The following is a 19,324-nucleotide window of genomic DNA, read 5'->3' as shown; positions in this document are numbered from 1 at the left end:
GTTATTTTAAAGATTAAAAGAAGCTTTGAAAAGAAAAGTTTTTAAGTTGGTTTTAAATAAATTAAGATCTTTAACTTCTCTTATGTATAAGGGGAGAGTGTTCCAGGTAAGAGGGGCCATAACTGAAAATATGTCATGACGTCTGGTTCCAATAATTTTCAAGGAAGGAACCATAAGCAGCCCTTGTGTTGTAGACCGCAGGGAACGAGTCGAGTTATATGGAACTAGTAACCGGTCTATGAATTGTGGTTCATTAGTGGATAATGTTTTAAATGCTAAAAGTAATATTTTATATGTTATTCGTTGATTAATAGGAAGCCAGTGTGAGTCTATTAAAAAAGGTGTTACATGATCGTATTTTTTACCATTGTGAATGATTTTAATTGCAGTATTTTGGATTATTTGTAAACGTTTTTTTTCCTTTTGAGTGATATTTAACAGAAGTGAATTACAGTAATCTAATTTAGATATGACGAGGGAATGTATTAAAATGTTTAAAGATTTCGGTTCTAGGAACTTAGACATATAGCAAATTAATCGCAATCTATAAAAGCAACATTTGACTACATTGCTGATGTGCTCTTGATAAGAGAATTTGTCATCAATGATAACTCCTAATAACTTTAATGATGATACTAACCCAATAGTTATATTGTCTATTAAGAAAGGAGCTGATAATTTTAATCCCTGTTTCATTGGGAAGAATAAGGCCTTAGTTTTTGTTATGTTTAGAGCTAGTTTATTTTGTGTGAGCCAATTTTTTATTTTTTCTAATTTTTGATTGATTAAATTTTTATGTTGGATCTCCAGTTGTTCCAGTCTGACAATTTTCCTGTTTTTTTCTAAATTCTTTCTAGTCGCCTTACTAATTGTTTCATTTTTAAAAGTTCAGTGTCAAACCATGTGTTATATTTATTTGCACAGCTTTTGCTATTTCGTGTAGGGGCAATTTTATCTAAAATGGATGTGCTAGTTTTCATCTAGTGATCCCAAAAATCGACTCCTTCTCCTATCTCCGCTTGTAGTTCATATTGTGACCAATATTCCTCTGGATTGATATGACCCCTTGTGAGATGTTCTCTTTTTGTCCTTGGATGTGTTTTAGATTTTAAATGAGTCCAGATTAACTTGAAATAATAAGTAAAATGGTCAGACGAGATATCGTGACGCCAGGTGCCATCAGGTAGAGAGATGGAAGGGTCTAAAATCCCCTTTGTGGACATACCTACCACATCTAACTGATGACCTTTTTCATGTGTTTGTGTGGGTAAAGGGAGATTGTAATTAAGCAAAGATAGAAAGTGTTTAAAGTCTTTCGCATCTGGATTGTCCTCTTCATCTAGGTGTAAGTTTATGCCACCTGTGATGATATTATATGAAGGAGTAATTGAATTATATAGAACAAATTCACAAAAGTCCTCTTTGGCTTTTGGCCAGCTTTTCGGTAAGACATAAAATAATATGCAAGAGAGGGATTCTTCTAGTTCCTTATTGCTAATTTTACAGGCTAATATTTCTAACTGATAGGTCATTTTGGAATCCAATAGTTCAAACTCAAATCCTTCCTTAAGAATAATTGCTAATCAGGAAGAGAAACATGAAGTACTCTTAGATTGATTGATCTCCTGTCTCAGCCAACATAATTGTTAGTTGTTATTCTATTTCTTTGCTATGTTCTCGCTAATTCTACATCTTGGACCCATATTGAGGACTTGAGTTAAAGTTAAGCTATTTAGGGTTAGTAGATTATAATTTGTATTGTATTTTATTTCTTACCTAACTTTACCTTTCTGTACAAGTAGATACCTGATATGTTATTGAAAAATTATAAATAAAAAATAAAAAAAAGAATAATTGCTAATCCTCCCCCTTTTCTTCCATCAAGGTTTAGCATCCGTTTGGTTAAGGGTCCGTTTAGGGTCCATTTTAGGGTCCATTTAGAATCCAGTTTAGGGTCCGTTTGGACTATTACAATTGCATTTTTATGGTTTTATGTGTAAGAGTGTACAATAAATTATTTTCAGAACATCAGTATCCACAGCTTCATTGGACTGATTTTTTCTGGGGATTATTGGGTCTTCTTTTTTCTCTGTTGCAATAATTGGTCACACCATTAAAACCCAGTTAAACTCTCATTTAAAAATATATATATATATATCCGCCACTATGTTGCCTCCGTGACCGGTGCCTAGGTCCATGGTGGCTAGTGGCGCATGGTAATGCCAAGCCCGGAAGTGAGAATGTGTAGGGTGGTGCCTGACTTCAACGTCACTAAGCTCCACTAGTCACAATTCTGTCAGAACCCTAGGCACTGGAAATGTAGGCCTGGCCTACATTTAATTAATTTATTTATATTTATATCCCATCCTCCCAGAAGAGCTCAGAATGGGTTACAAGTTTATATACATAATAATGCATAACAAGGTATACATAAGGCATAACAGGGTTAAGTCAGAGGAGATTTTTTGCTTCCTCCACCAGTTCCTCCCATCATTTATCTACCTGCCTACGGATGAGGTCAGCAGAGAAGTATTACTCTACTGGTATGTGACAGAGTGTATAGGAAGTCATCATTTCTGTTGCCTAGAATCTCTACTCACTATGATTCTGGAAGAGTTGCCTGCTCGTGATTGACACGCGGCAGACATCACTTCCAGAATCAGCCCCTGAGTGCTGATTTTCCCAGCACCTATTTTTCAGCGCCATTTACTGAATCTGGTCCTTAATGTGAAGTTGGGCATGCAAGTTGATAGAATTAGAGGGATAATGTAATGTAATGTAATTTATTTCTTATATACCGCTACATCCGTTAGGTTCTAAGCGGTTTACAGAAAATATACATTAAGATTAGAAATAAGAAAGGTACTTGAAAAATTCCCTTACTGTCCCGAAGGCTCACAATCTAACTAAAGTACCTGGAGGGTAATAGAGAAGTGAAAAGTAGAGTTAGAGGAAAAATAAAAATAAAATAAACATTTTAACAAGACAGCATTGGTCTAAATACTTTGGAAGGTAGAAGAGAGGAGAGAAAGGAATAGAAGCATCGTGGCAAAGGGTTCCCGGTAGTGGCGGCTGGTCCTATTGCTGCTTAGGTGTAAAAACAGTTGATCTTCTTATCGGATTGTAGGGGGGGCGGATACTAAAATACTTAATTATAAATTTACATTGAAAACAAAGTGCATATGATGCCCTTAAGACATCATGCTTCCTGGAACAAAGAAAGAAATAACTTCTGCCATGGTTGAGTTTCTTCGGTTAAAGCAGGAAACATCTAGATTCTTTGACCCAGAAATAAGCCTAGCGTGGCTGAAAATAAAATTTTATAATCATATCTACATCTTGGGATAAAACAAATGATACTAGAAACAATGGTGCAGTAAGGGTGAGCGGTACCTGGGGAGGTAGTGCCCCTTCCCTACCTTCTTCCCCACCCCCTGCCGCACATGCATCCCCTTCCCTTTCCCCGCACCTTTTCAACTTCTCCAGTGTGAGCAGCATGCCCATGTCAGTGTCGGCTCTCGAGACTACGACGGGAGCTCACGGCAGCCATTTCCTATGAGTGATCTGCACGGGGCAGGAGCGTAGGAAGATCGCTCCTGCCCCGAAAGCCCGCTAGACCACCAGGTACGGTTCCGGGGAGTCTCAGAGGGCTTAAGGTAAGGTCCAGGATTCCGGGGGAAGGTGGGGGGTGGGTCAGAACCGGCCCGAATATTATTTGCGGTTTTTTAATATTCGCGGGCTGGCTCTGCCCCTAACCCCCATGAAAATTGAGGGAGAAGTGTACCGTATTTTCGCGGATATAACGCGCGCGTTATACGTGATTTTACGTACCGCGCATACCCCTCGCGCGTTATATGCCTGAGCGCGGTATACAAAAGTTTTTAAACATAGTTCCCACCCCGCCCGACGCCCGATTCACCCCCCCAGCAGGACCGCTCGCACCCCCACCCCGAACGACCGCTCGCACGCGCTCCCACCCGCACCCGCATCCACGATCGGAGCAAGAGGGAGCCCAAGCCCTCTTGCCCGGCCGACTCCCCGACGTCCGATACATCCCCCCCCCCGGCAGGACCACTCGCACCCTCACCCCGAAGGACCGCCGACTCCCCAACAATATCGGGCCAGGAGGGAGCCCAAACCCTCCTGGCCACGGCGACCCCCTAACCCCCCCCCGCACTACATTACGGGCAGGAGGGATCCCAGGCCCTCCTGCCCTCGACGCAAACCCCCCCCCCCCCACGACCGCCCCCCCCCCCCAAGAACCTCCGCCCGTCCCCCAGCCGACCCGCGACCCCCCTGGCCGACCCCCACGACACCCCCACCCGCCTTCCCCGTACTTTGTGTAGTTGGGCCAGAAGGGAGCCCAAACCCTCCTGGCCACGGCGACCCCCTAACCCCACCCCGCACTACATTACGGGCAGGAGGGATCCCAGGCCCTCCTGCCCTCGACGCAAACCCCCCTCCCTCCAACGACCGCCCCCCCCCAAGAACCTCCGACCGACCCGCGACCCCCCCTGGCCGACTCCCCCACCCCCCTTCCCCGTACCTTTGGAAGTTGGCCGGACAGACGGGAGCCAAACCCGCCTGTCCGGCAGGCAGCCAACGAAGGAATGAGGCCGGATTGGCCCATCCGTCCTAAAGCTCCGCCTACTGGTGGGGCTTAAGGCGCGTGGGCCAATCAGAATAGGCCCTGGAGCCTTAGGTCCCACCTGGGGGCGCGGCCTGAGGCACATGGGCCAAACCCGACCATGTGTCTCAGGCCGCGCCCCCAGGTGGGACCTAAGGCTCCAGGGCCTATTCTGATTGGCCCACGCGCCTTAGGCCCCACCAGTAGGCGGAGCTTTAGGACGGATGGGCCAATCCGGCCTCATTCCTTCGTTGGCTGCCTGCCGGACAGGCGGGTTTGGCTCCCGTCTGTCCGGCCAACTTCCAAAGGTACGGGGAAGGGGGTGGGGGGGTCGGCCAGGGGGGTCGCGGGTCGGTCGGAGGTTCTTGGGGGGGGGGGCGGGCGGTGGAGGGGGGGGGGTTTGCGTCGAGGGCAGGAGGGCCTGGGATCCCTCCTGCCCGTAATGTAGTGCGGGGTGGGGTTAGGGGGTCGCCGTGGCCAGGAGGATTTGGGCTCCCTCCTGGCCCGATATTGTCGGGGAGTCGGCGGTCCTTCGGGGTGGGGGTGCGAGTGGTCCTGCCGAGGGGGGAGAAGAATCGGACGTCGAGGGGGGGCATCAGGCTTTCAGGATGGGGACAGGACTTCAAGGGGGGACAGGCAGACCTTCAAGGGGGGACAGGCAGACCTTCAAGGGGGGACAGGACTTCAAGGGGGACAGGCACGGAGAGTCGGGGCAGTGCACCGAAAGTCAGGGTGAGTCGGGGCAACCAGATGAGAGTCGGGGAGGGCGAAAGGAGAGTCGGGGTGGCCAGAGGAGAGTCGGGCAGCATGCGCGTTATATGCCTGAGCGCGGTATAGAAAAGTTTTTGTACATATCATCGTGATTTCTGCGCGCTATACCCCTGTGCGCGTTTTACAATGGTGCGCGTTATATCCGCGAAAATACGGTATATTCTATAACGAAACATAGGCACATAGGTTCTGTTATAGAATACTAGAATACTCGGTATCAGTGTACCATTTAGGTGCCTGCAAGTACACCAGCTTTAGAGCTGGCATAATTTATTTATTTATTTTGATTTAGTTCCCGCCCTCCCAGAAAGCTCAGGGCGGGTAACAGTAGAACAACACACAGATTCAGAGAGCAGGGTAACAGAAGGTCTGGTAGGATTACAGAGAATAGAGGGAACCTAGGTACAATATTAAAGACTAACAAACTATCATCAAGGAGAAGTGTACAGATTCCGTAGGCAGTGGATCTAAGTACAAGATGAGGCTAACATGTTATGCATAGAGGGGGGATCCAGGAGGAAGAAAGGGCATACATAGTTTAGGGGGAGGGACCTTGGGTAACATAGGGAGCTTAGCAGGGCACGGGCTGAAAAGCATATTGGAGGCATATAGAGGGGAAGTCAAGCAGTAATGTAATCTTGTTCATATACCTGTTCATGTGTATGTTCGTAGAGCTTGTGGGCATCTTTGTCACAGTTCCTCATCACCCATTTCTGGGCCAAAGCAGTTAGCAGAAGAATACAGATGCCTAGATGCAACAGGCATGCGTATAACTTGCAGTATTCTGTAAGTTACATCTGTATGATGGAGCGCCATTTATGTCTCAGCCATGCTTCACTCATATGCCTGCTCCCTTGCCAATATGCACTGTGCAAAATAGTCGTGAATCTATTTACAACACTTAGGCGGCACAATGGGATATGCCTATGTAAGTGCTAATATTCTAAACGTTTATGAGTACACATGAGCACATAAACGCTAGTGCCAAATTTATAGAACTGCCATTTTAATATTTAAGACACACGCCATAAAGGGAGAAGATGCTTTGCTTGCTTTTCGGATAGAACATTTTCCCCCCAAAGGAGCTACAATAATTGGTAAGGAGATTAAATTGCACGGGCTTGGAAATCAGCACTGAGCAGTCATTCATTAAGTATTGTTCTTCAGTTCTGTGACCTCATCCCATTAAGTATTTGCATACTAATAGAAAGCTAAAGTTACAAACCTACTGTTGTGAGTGATGCCTAGCCACTCCCCGCCAGCCCCTTGTGTTTCCTTCCGTAGTCACCCACTTTGAATTAGCAAGGGACAGAAAGAGGCTTAAATGCGATCAGCTGCGTTGAGCCAAACCAAAATTAGGAGAAATGATGAACATAATTTACCGTAGGGAGAGTCTGTTTGCTTTTACATCCAGTAAGGTAAGTTATTTATATCTACAGACAATAGAAATTAACATCAATTGTTTATTCTTGCTAGTAAAACCTGGGACTACTCTTTTCCTCCATGCTGCAGTTTATTGAACAACTAAACAAGCAGCTAATGGAAGCAAGATGTTAATCTTTTGAATGGTTAATGCTATATTTATTTTGCCTTCCAAGCCACATGTGTTTCGGTAGAGAATATCTGATTTTGCTCTACAGCTGAGGAACAAATCTTATTAGAACATTGAAGATTGATTTTGAGTGCAGTATTTTGGATGATCTCTTGTTTGCATTGCATATCTACAATAACAGAATTATGAAGAATTATACTTTTAAAACTTCTAATACAAAACCATTGATGGCTTTCGATAGTTGAGTCAGTTAACAGCGACGCTTATTATATAGTTAGTTTTTTGTATGTACAGGAATTCTGTGGACAAAGATATTTAGTTTAGCATTTTTCTGCTAAATAGAATTCCCATGGGAATATAATGGGCTGCATGGCATTTAGCACACGCTAATCACTAGCATTTGCTAAATCCGTTAGCACACCGTAGGGCTCCTTTTATCAAGCTGCGCTAGCGGTTTAACGCGCATAATAGCGCTCGTTAAACCACCAGCCGCGCTAGCTGCTCGCCTCCTCTTGAGCAGGCAGTAGTTTTTCGGCCAGCGCAGGGGTTAGCGTGTGATAAAAAGTCATGCACGTTAACCCCGCTAGCACGGCTTGATAAAAGGAGCCCTTAGAAAAAGGATCCTGAAGTATAATAATAATAATAATAACTTTATTTTTGTATACCGCAGTACCACAAGGGTTCAGAGCGGTTTACAGAGGAAGAGACTGTACACAGACAGAGATGATACAGAAAGACTTTCAGGTTAACTTAGCAAGTCAAGAGTAGTCGGGTATATCCGGAGGCATATCAGAGATACAAGGCAGGAAGGGAGTCAGAGAAATTTATCAAAGAGGTAGGTTTTGATTGATTTCCTGAAGGTTTGGTAGGAGGGTGCATTTGAAATGATGGTGGTTAGACATTTATTCCATTTGCCTGCTTGGAATGATAGAGATCGATCAAGGAATCTCCTGTAAGTATGTGAATTTTTATCAAAAGTTCCAGTTTAAGAATATTTCTGGCTATGGTGGTTATTTGTATAAATAAAGGTCTCATCTACTGAGGGTGTGCAAGGCCAAGATATTTTCATTTCATTTTCCCAAATTTCTTGCCAAGTTTTGGTACCTCTATTTGGTGGATTTTTATACATTCATTTTATTTTATTTTTTTTAACTCTGTAAATATAGGGCCCCATTTACAAAGCTGCAGTAGCGATTCTCTCGTAGCAAATGCACCGAAGCCCATAGGAATTAAGTGAGCTTCGGTGTATATGCTATGAGGGAATCACTACTGCAGCTTTGTAAAAGGATCCCTTAAAGGGGAAATTCTCTAAGTAGCACCTAACTTGTAGGCATCTAAAGTATCAAATTAATGGGGTTATTAACGAGCTCATAATGACAAAAATGTAAGGTAAGTTGGGTTTTATGTGCCTAAGTTGGAAGGCACCTACACATGGTATAGACATGGCTAGGAGCAGATCAGTGGCATTTTTTAAGTTAAGCATTGTTAGGTGTCATTGGGCACCAGAAGGCACCTACATTGGGTACCTCAATAGAGGGGAGATAAACCTTGGCCTACATTAGAGACGCCTACAATGTAGGCACAATTCTGTTAGTGATGCCTAATGCGTGATTGACACTTCTAGGTACCTACATTGTAGGCATCGTTAGCAGAATCTGGACGTAAGCTTTTGTACACACGTAATCCAGTTGTACATATCTATGCCCTTGATTTGTACATGTACAAACAACGTTTCATGCCGTTTTTTTAGGTAAATTAACAATACATGCTAATGAATGAACATTCCTGACATCTACGCAAGTTTCTGTCCCTTTACACCTTTTCAGACATTATAAATACTGCTCTCTCTGGCTCTATTATCCTAGTCTTTTTATCATTTGCCTCTTAGGGATCCTTTTACTAAGGTGCGCTAGCGGTTTTAGCGTGCGCGCTAGACGCTAAGACCACCATTGTGCTGGCGTTACTTTTTGGCGCGTACGGCGGGGTTAGCGCACGCGGCAATGCAGCTAAAATCGCTAGCGCACCTTAGTAAAAGAGGGGGTTACTGCACAAGAGAAACAAGTAGAATATTTAGATACTTTTAATAAATTGTCATGTTTAAGAACATAAGAATAGCCTTACTGAGTCAGACCAGTGGTCCATAAAGCCTTGTAGCCCGTTCTCACGGTGGCCAATCCAGGTCACTAGTACTTGGCCAAATCCCAAGGAGTAGCAATATTCTATGCTACTGATCAAGGGCAAGTAGTGGTTTCCCCCTTGCCTCTCAATAACAGACTATGGACTTTTCCTCCAGGAACTTGTCCAAACCTCTCTTAAAACCAGCTAAGCTATCCGCTCATACCACAACCTCTAGCAATGCGTTCCAGACCGTAACTATTCTCTGAGTGAAAAGAAATTTCTTCCTATTGCTTTTAAAAGTATTTCCCTGTAACTTTAGTGTCTCATAGTCTTTGTAATTTTTGACAGAGTGAAAAATCGATCCACTTGTACCCGTTCTACTCCACTCAGGATTTTGTAGATTTCAATCCTATCTCCCCTCAGCCGTCTCTTTTCCAAGCTGAAGGGCCCTAACCTTTTTAGTCTTTCCTTATATGAGAGCAGTTCCATCCCCTTTATCAAGGTGACATAAATCAGCATGAGAAATTTAATTTGAATTGAACGTACATCCCTCATATCTGCAATGAATATACGTGAGAAAAACTGGCCTACACTGGATTTCACTATATGCAAATCTATCTCATGTATATTCATTGCTGATATCCTGAAAACTGATTGGTTTGGGGTCCCCAGGACAGGTTTAGGAAATCCTGCAATAACTACTTTTAGTTAACATGAGCTGTTTCTGTGCAAACATGTTGCAATAAGCATTGCTGTTTTATTTATAGTAGCCAAGAAAAATGGAAAAAGCCCAATCAGAATAAGTTATATTTATAGTAGAACATTCAAAGCACTGAAACATGGTGCCCAGCTGTGGGAAATGAAAAAAAACATCCCTGGTAAACAGCTGCTTAAACTCTGAGCCACACAGCATTCTTTACCAATCCTAATCTTTCACTTACTCCTCCCTGCTGGTACTTTATACTTGGCTTTAGCTGGATAAACACGATCCACACATAAGATATTCTCATTGTAACAAATGCCTAAAATAGATATGAGTGAGTCGGCTAACTTCACTGCAGAGTGGGCTTCACTTATTTATTTTATTTTAATTATGTATATTCTGCATATCCTACAATTCTATGCGGATTACAAATTATTCAGGTACTCAAGCATTTTCCTCTATCTATCCCAGCAGGCTCACACTCTATCTAATGTACCTGGAGCACTGGGGGATTAAGTGACTTGCCCAGGGTCACAAGGAGCAGGGCAGGATTTGAACCCACAACCCCAGGGTGTTTGGGCTGTAACTCTAACCACTGCACCACTGCACACTCCCTCCCCTTCCCCATTTATTTATTTAGAAGATTTATAAACCACTTATAATCAAAGCGATGTAAAAAAAACACACCAGAGGCCTCTTATATCAAACTGCGCTAGCAGTTTTTAGCGCAGAGAGCCACGCTGAATGGCCCACACTGCTCCCGATGCTCATAGAGTTCCTATGAGCGTCGGGAGCAGCGTGGGCCATTCAGTGCGGCTCACCGCCCTACAAACGGCTAGCGCACTTTGACAGAAGAGGCCCCAAGATCCATAACATAAACCAAAAATGACATTAACCCGGAACAGAGACTGGCTTCCCTTCAACTCAGAAGCAGTGTAGGCACGAAGGCAGCTGAAGGACTGCTATCCCTAAAGCAGTTTGCAGCAATCAGCCATGGAAGATCAGCGAAGCGGCCTTTTGTTGGGGTAGGCTCTGCTGAAGGAGAAAGTATACTGTCCCGTGCTGTGGGAGTGAAAGAGGAGGCTTCTGGAGGTAACACCTTTAAGTTTGGGGAGATTGTTAAACCAGTAGTAGTCAATATAGGTGCTCGGTGACAGGATTTAATGGTTTTAGACTCCAACCTTAAGAAAGTGTCTACGGTTTTGAGGAATGATTGTGGAGCTATCTCTTCTAAAGTAGACTCACAGAGAGAGACATTGCAGGTATATGGGGAAAGACTTTGGAAGTATGAAGACAAATTCGATGAATTGGAACAACTGCAGACCAGTATAATAAAGGAGAAAACTGTTTTTTTGAGGAAAATAGAACATATGGAAAATCAACAGGGAAAGAATTTGAGACTACAGAATTTTCCAAGATTCCCATATTATCAGTGGTGGAAATGGTTGCAAAATATTTTCAAGAGGTGTTAATGATTCCAATGACAAATATGCCCCCAATTATAAGAGCGCAATATCTTAATATTAGGATTGGGCTGGTGTGCTTTACACCGACTGAAACAGTAAAATCAGCTCCAGAAAAGATGAATTGGTCAGCTTTTCTAGAAAGCTCCCTGGAAGTTATATCTGATTGAACAACTCTTTTCTGAGTGAGATGGGTAAACTAGGAGACCTGAACTCTAAATTTATAGGTTTATATATGCATACTTCTATATTTAATATAATTTAGATTGTGAGCCCACTGCATCAGAGAAGGTAATCATTTAGGGCCTCTTCTATCAAACTGCGCTAGCAGTTTGTAGCGTGGTGAGTCTCGCTGAATGGCCTGCGCTGCTCCCGACGCTCATTTCTATTGTATTAGTATTGTAAACTGCTTAATACTTATGTGCAAGCGGTATATCAAATATAATAAATCAAATAAATCCTAGAATCACAGGTTGTCTTAATGCAGGCTACAAGTGCTTCAGGGATTAAGGAGTTCCTTAGTCTCTACTATAAACAAGGCCATAAAGTGCACACTCAGGGGAGGAACTTGCACTTTTTAAATTTCGCTGTAACTCATCGGATGAAATTTTACTTAGCAGGTACTTAGGCAAGTTTAGAATATGACTTAGCCTGTAAGCCCTCTGGGAATAGGGAAATACCTTCAGTCTGTGAATGCATCTAAGGGCTCCTTTTACGACGGTGCGCTAGAGTTTTTAGTGCACGCACACGATTAGCGTGCGCTAGCCAAAAAACTACTGCCTAAAAGGAGGCAGAAGTGGCTAGCGCATGGGGCATTTTAGCGTGCACTAAGCACGCAGTAAAACCGCTAGCGCACCTTTGTAAAAGGAGCCCCAAGTCTAAGATATCAATTGAAATGCATGCACTAAATATACATAGTATGAACTTACTTTCAAGGAAATCAAATTTTGATTCTAAATGTTATTATAATTCTAAACAAATTCAGGTAGTGAATGCAGCTGAGGGGTAGATGGATGCTTTTGCTTTTTCTAACAGACTAGGATGAATCAGATTTCTCGAGGATTTAATTTCGTTTCTGGCAACCCTCTTAGCAACATTTGCTTCTGAAAAGGATAAAGCTGTGCTGTTAATAGCTTATTTCCTTTAAAAGGATCATATTTATTGTGGAATGGCACCAGTTTTCTAGATGTTTGGCATATGATACAACTGCTCTTAAGGCATGTTGCTTGCTTCGGGGGCTTCTTTTCCACCACCACTCCACCTCCCTTTTTTTACAGTGCTTTATGTTCTTTGGGAAATTAATATGTATTTGTAGATTCTGCACAAGTGGAAAAATTTATTTGTGATAACAAGTAACTTTCCCCTCTTTTTACAAAGTAGCAGTAGTTGCTGCTGTGTGGCAAATGCTCTGATGCCCATTAAATCCCTTTGGGCATTGGAGCAATCATCACAGTAGCAGCTGCTACCTTAGCTTTCTAAAAGGAGCCCTTTGACAGGACAGGTGGACCAATTTAACTCCCCTCTCCCCTCCTTTTAAAAAACTGTAGCTTGGTTTAGGCACTGGCTGCAGCAGTCAAGCAAAAAACTAAAGGAATTGACCCCAAAATATCCACAAAGAAGAAAATCCAGAGAAAACCAAAAAAAAACCTCTGTGGAGTGACGATGTTCCTAAATGGACTTTATTTAAAAGTGTCAAAGTTCCAAAGGTACACTGAAATCATCCACATAAAATAATTCCATCCACATAAAAATAAATCATTCACATAAGAGCCTTAAAGGACCTAGTCCGCTAGGGATACAGGACCCAACACGGTCTGCGTTTCGACAAAAAGTCTTCTTCAGGGCTCTTATGTGGATGATTTATTTTTATGTGGATGGAATTATTTTATGTGGATGATTTCAGTGTACCTTTGGAACTTCGACACTTTCAAATAAAGTCCATTTAGGAACATCGTCACTCCACAGAGTTTATTTTGGGGGTTTTCACTGGCTGCGGCAGTAACAGCTCAGACACTCATAGAATTCTTATGAGCGTCAGAGCTGTTACCGCCATGGCCGGTGCAATAAACTGCGCTATGGTTTTGTAAAAGGGGTAGGGGGAAGATTTTGGGAGGAATATTTGGTAGGAAAGTTTCTTCTATGATTGTTTTGGGGGGTATTTTTTTTCTTGCATTTTACTTTCACCCCTCCTCATTGATGTGGATTAGTGGAAAATATACAGTATATTTAGTTGTGGTGTATTTTCTTGTATATGGAGAATTCATGGATGCTCTCTTTTTCAAAAAATTTCCATTTGAAATCTATTTCAAAATTCTCATTCAAAAAATAACAGCAATAATTCACAGTATAACACTTTGAAAATGATTAGGTTTTTTTTCTTCTGTTTGGTAGTATAAAGACAGGGGCATTTTTGATCTGACGTCCAATTCCAAGTTTAGATGTTTTGCAGAAAACTTCCAAAAATCCAGTAGGAAAAATGACCATTCTCAAAACAAGAAAACATCTATTTTTTACCCCCTCTTCTATTAAACTGCGCTAGTTTTATACTGAACTTAAAGTATAAAAAGAAACAATATCCTGTACAATTGTCATTTTATAAATCAAAATTCTGGCTGCTGAACAAGAGAAAAAGATGTTCATCTGGCAGGGCTTTGTTTATAAATTTTATATCAACACAACTAATATACTACTTTATCCAAAAGCAAAAAAAATGAGAAAATAAATAGAAATTTTTTTTCTACCTATGTTGTCTGGTTTCTGCTTTCCTCATATTCTCCTCAGTCAATTCCTTCCATCCACTGTCTGCCTTCTCTATGCCTGTTCCATTTGCTCTGTTACTGTGCCTCTCCCTTCCATTTCTCCCCCCCCCAATTGGTCTGGCACCCATCTTCTTCCCTCCGCTCTCCCCTTAGTCTGGCATCTCTGTCTTCTTCCCTTCCAGTGTCTTCTCCCCACTCTCTCTTCCCCATTTCCCTTCAGTGTCTTATCCCCTCTCTCTGTCTTCCCCATTTCCCTTCATCGTCTGTTCCTTTCCACCCCACCCCACCCCCGTTCCCCATTTCCCTTCAGCGTCTTCTCCCCACTCTCTTTTCCCCATTTCCCTTCAGCATCATTTCCCCTCTCTCTCTCTTCCCCATTTCCCTTCAGCGTCTCTTCCCCATTTCCCTTCAGCATCTTCTCCCCACTCTCTGTTCCCCATTTCCCTTCAGCGTCTTTTCCCCTCTCTCTCTTACCCAATTCACTTCAGCATCTGTTCCTTTCCACCCCCTCCACCCCCCTCCAACCCCTCCTTTCAGTGTCTGTTCTTTTACCCCCCTTCAGCATCTGTTCCTCTCCACCTCCCTTCAGCGTCTGTTCTTCTCCACCACCTTCCCTTTATCCACCCCCTTCAGCACTCCTCATGCGTTCCGAGCTTCTCCTTCTCTCCCTTCCCCTTACCTTCATGGCTGGAGTCTGAAGTCGCGTACATCTGTGGAAGCTTCTCCTCTGACACAACCAGAAGTTGCGTCAGAGGAGAAGCTTCCACAGACGCACGTGACTTCAGGCTATGGCTGCTTGAATAAATTTAATAAAAATGTGCCATGAAGGGGCAGAGGAGGGAGGGAGGAAGGGAGGAAAAGGAAGGGAGTAAGGGGAAGGGAGGGAGATAGATGCAGCAGTGATCAGTAGGTAGGAAAGAGGGAGGGGGGCTGCGCACGATCAGTGACCGCGCGTTCCCTCCCTTAACTGCGGAGACAAGGCCATTCACCGCTCCACGGGGCAGTGGATGGCCTTGTCCCTGTACCCGCAGTGAGCACTTTATTTTTCCCCACTGTTTCGGCAGGTTACCCATGGATAGCTGCTGATAACAGCCACCATGTCATTCTCTAATCTATATGATGGTACTATTATATCTCAGTAGGTTTTGGGTGGGTTTTGGAGGGCTCACACCTTTCAGCACAAGTATACTAGTCAAAGTGGGATATGGCCCTGGGTTCTCTTCTCTGCAGTCCATTGCACTGACCTCCAGGTTACTCCAGAGACCTGCTTTCTGCTCTACTGGGACTGCCCATAACATCTGAAGCTGGCATACAGGCTGGTATGTACTGTTTCATTTACATCTTTCGGGGGTGAGAGGGGGTTGGTGACCATTGGGGGAGTGTATGTGTGTGTGCGTGCTTACATTCCTCCAGTGGTCTTTTTGGTCAGGTTGGGCACAATTTTATCTCTTATTCATTATTTAAATAGGTCTTGCCCCAAACATCCATATTGTGCTCTGGACATATTCTAAAATGTTCAATTATGGCAGAAAAATGGGTTCATAGATGAGAGCGCACGGGACAATCATGCGAGGATAAAGCCGCTAAGACAAATGCGTGCAGGACTTCAGGGCACCGGATTAAAAGGTAACTTTAAAGTGCTCTGAGGGGGGTGGGGGGGAACTCCCCAATTTTACTTAGCAGAGGAAAGTGTAATTTTTCCCAATGTTTTAGTGAAAAATTACAGTTTCCTCTTTAAGTTGGGGGGTTCCCCCCACCCCCAACAGCAATGGCAACACTTCTAAGTAAAGTGGGGGGGTTCATACCCCACACACCCCTCGGAGCACTGTAACGTTAGCTTTTAATCCGGCGCACTGACGTGCTGCGCGCATTTGTCTTAACATCTTTGTCCGCGCGTGATTGTCTGGCGCGCTTTAGTCCTATCAATGAAAAATGTCCAGGTGATAAGACCACCCTAGCACCCCCTTGAGATTTAAACAAACTGCTGATGAACAGCATGGGTATCCATCTAGAAAACAGGTTTTAAAATTAGGAAATTAGAAGGGTTTGGAGAAAAAAATGTCTACCTGCCCCTTTAGGTCACTTTTAAGACGTTTTTTCTTTTTTGAAAATGAGCCCCAATGTATTGCAATATTATTGAAATTTGTTGTCAAAGTGCAAACTCTAAATAATTAATTTTATGCTGTCCCTATGTCTGTCACTTTCTGAGATTTTTATAAGTGAGAAAGTATAAGGGTTTTCTAAAGTGTTTAATATATTTGATAGGTTTGTTAGTTTTTGTTTTTTTTTACCTGTCAAATTATTTGATGATGAAATTCCAATTGTGCAACAAATGTGCTGCCTCGGTGTTGTTTTAGAATCATCTCTTCCTGTGAAAGAACACATATGTAAATTTTATACAAGTTATTTTCATCAAACTCAAGTTAGTTTGAAGATTGGATGATGTTTTGTCTCTTTATAATTTTAGAACTGTTGTTCACTGTTTAGTTATTCTGTATTTTGATTACTGCAATAGTTTATTAATAGACTTGCCTCATAAAATGATTAGAGCCTTACAAACAGCCTTACAAACAGCCAAAAATGCAGAATGATAAGTGGGAAATGCATATTTAAACATTTTTCCTGTTTTATTTCAGCTTCACTAGCTTCATATAGAGTGGAAAATGAAATATAGTATAACCTAATATTGCTTGTTTTTAAAGTATTAAGGCCCCCTTTTTATCAATCTGCACTAGAGATTTTTAGCAGGGGCCGGCGCGGTAAATGCTCTGATGCTTATAGAGAATTTTACTGCAAGTATATTTATAATTAATGTAGATACATTTAGCACTTCCTCTTGAGAGTCACTGCACAAGTGCTACTAGCTACGGTATGTAGTCCATGCCCATTCTCTGCCCATAAACCACTCAGTCCCTGTCTCAGCAAAGCAAATAGTCAATGCATGCGGTTAGAATGCATTGTCACCTGGGCTTATGTTTGGGGGGAGTGGGACAAATAGGACAGTTGCCCTGGGCCGCACAGCTACAAGAAGCCCCCAACTGCCTAATGAGGTGATGTGAGCTGCCATCCCTTCCCTGCCTATCACTCACTTGCTGCCCTCTCTCTTCCACCGCTGCCGCAGAAGCATGCAAACAAAACTAACCCATGCCCTGGGTCCCTAACGCTATGCATGCCACTGTCAGCTTCCATCCAGGAAGTTATGTCATGAAAGGGAAGAAGGAGAAAGGAAGCCGGCAGTGGCACACACAGGTTAGGGCTCTGTGGCACGGGTTACTTTTGTTTGAATGCAGTGGTGGTGAAAGAGACAGCAAGTGAGTGACAGGCAGGGAAGGGTAGGAAGCTGGCAGTGGCATGCATAGGGTTAGGGCCCCACAACACGGGTGACAGGCAGGGAAGTAAGCTCCCAATTTCTGCAGGCTGACACTCCAGAAGGAAAGGATCAGTAAAAGGCTTTCATGTGTGACCTGGAGGAAATGGAGGAGAGAATGGGACAATAGTAGGGAAAGAGAGATGGGACCATACAGCATAGATGAAACAGAAGTATTCTGTTTCACTTATGATGCATGGTCCCATCTCTCTTTCCCTCAAAATAGAAAAGATGTTGGATTGTGGGGGGGGGGGGTAAGAGAGAGAGACAGAGGTGATCCTAGATGGTTATAGTAGAGAAGTGGGGAGAGAGAATAGATTCTAGATGGAAGGGAAGAAAAGGGGTGACAATAAATGGAAATGAAGAGAGAGAGAGGGAAACAGTGGATGAAAGGGGAAAGAGAGAAGAGGGAAATGCTGATTGGAAGGGAGAGAAAGAAGGAGGAGATGCTGGATGGAATAGAAGAAAAGAGAGAGGATGGAAGGAGAAGAAGATACAGTTCATGAAAGTCTGAGAAATATGAGGAAGGGGAATGGGAGAGGCAAGGTGAGGGAAAGAGATGGAGACCTTTAGGTAGATGTAGTAAAAAGAAGGAAATTGAAGACTGGGAAATAATAATGAAATCTAGACAGAGAAGCAGAAAAATAAATGGAAGAAATTGAAAGGAAAAGATCAATGCTGGAGATGGATGTAATGAAGGAAGTGAAGTAAACAGGAGAAGAGAGAAAAATGACAAATGGACAGGAAACCCTGGTAAGACAGAATAAAGAGAAGACAAAGGGAGGCAGAAACCAGAGACTGGAATCAACACAATTAGAAAAATTAAATGACCATACCACATAGGTAGAAAAAATAATTTTATTTTTAATTTAGGATAAAGTAATGTCATAGCTGTGTTATTCTGCTCTAAAGGTTAATAGGAAAAAATACAACATATGCAGAAGAAAATTAAATGAAACCCTTAAGAAGCCAGACACTGCACATAATGCAACATCACAGAAAGAGAAACAGTGACTTGTATCCTCCTCCTGTTCGGTGAAAAATATAAAATTAGCAGGTATAAATTTCAAAAACTGACATATTAAAATCAGTACTTTATAAATTAAATATAAATATAAAATGGAAAATAAGATTTCAACTGGAGTAAGTCACTACATTTTTCAGAGACAGAGTAGAAGCCTACTTCCCTGCTGAATTCAAAATGACTCTACTGTAGCATTACTGTTGACGTAGGTGTTGCTACCCCTCACCATAAAGAATTAAACTAAAGTTGTATTATGTGTGGTAATAATGGTGGGAAGATCACAGGGGAGGGAGGAGCACTTGGAGGAGAGGGGATCGGGGGCCCTCCTTAATTCAGCCCTGGGCCCTACAATTTATAAAACCAGCTCTGATTCTCATGCTTAATTGATAACACCTCGCACTAATTTGCGTGTTAACTGTTTAATGCATTATATAGTAGAAAGGCCCGCAAAGCTTTTGAATATCAGGCCCATACTGTTTATTAACTCTTGACTACAAGTAACTTCTTTTTTTCCAACTATTTGCAAGTATTAGATAGTAAGAGCCATGTTTGTTTTGCTAGTTCATATTGTTAATGTGTGCAGAATTCATAAGGGATAAAGAAAAATAAAAAATTGGACTATATTGAATTTATGTCTTAATATCTCATTAGGTTCCTCAAGATGAATGGAGTGGCTTTACCCCACAGAACAAAGATGATGAAATTCCCTGTCGAAGGATGCGTAGCGGCAGTTATATCAAAGCTATGGGGGATGAAGACAGTGGAGATTCAGACACTGCCAGTCCTAAGCCATCGCCAAAGATGGCAGCCCGAAGGGAGAGCTATCTCAAAGCTACCCAGCCGTCACTTACGGAACTCACTACTCTCAAGTAAGTCAATCCAGGAAATTAGTTTTCAACTAACTGCACAAACATTTTATAGCTCAGGAATATCAATTTTT

At 42.8% G+C, this 19,324-nt stretch overlaps 1 protein-coding gene across 7 annotated transcripts in view; it reads left to right on the top strand.

Annotated features, from left to right (window-relative positions):
- Nucleotides 1-19,324, top strand: part of DLGAP1 (DLG associated protein 1) — a 759,376-nt gene that overhangs the window by 492,669 nt on the left and 247,383 nt on the right. For all 7 annotated transcript variants that reach the window (XR_004538413.1, XR_004538412.1, XM_033934400.1 and 4 more), the window contains one exon: nucleotides 19,036-19,253. Coding sequence is in view for 5 of the 7 variants with exons in the window: in XM_033934400.1 (XP_033790291.1) it covers nucleotides 19,036-19,253 (218 nt within the window). In the remaining 2 variants the exon portion in view is untranslated. The remainder of the gene's footprint in view (nucleotides 1-19,035; nucleotides 19,254-19,324) is intronic.

Source organism: Geotrypetes seraphini, chromosome 2 (genome assembly GCF_902459505.1).
Source record: "Geotrypetes seraphini chromosome 2, aGeoSer1.1, whole genome shotgun sequence".
NCBI classification, from domain to species: domain Eukaryota; kingdom Metazoa; phylum Chordata; class Amphibia; order Gymnophiona; family Dermophiidae; genus Geotrypetes; species Geotrypetes seraphini.
Note: the sequence above shows the minus strand (reverse complement) of the source record. Positions and strands in the feature narration are given on the sequence as shown.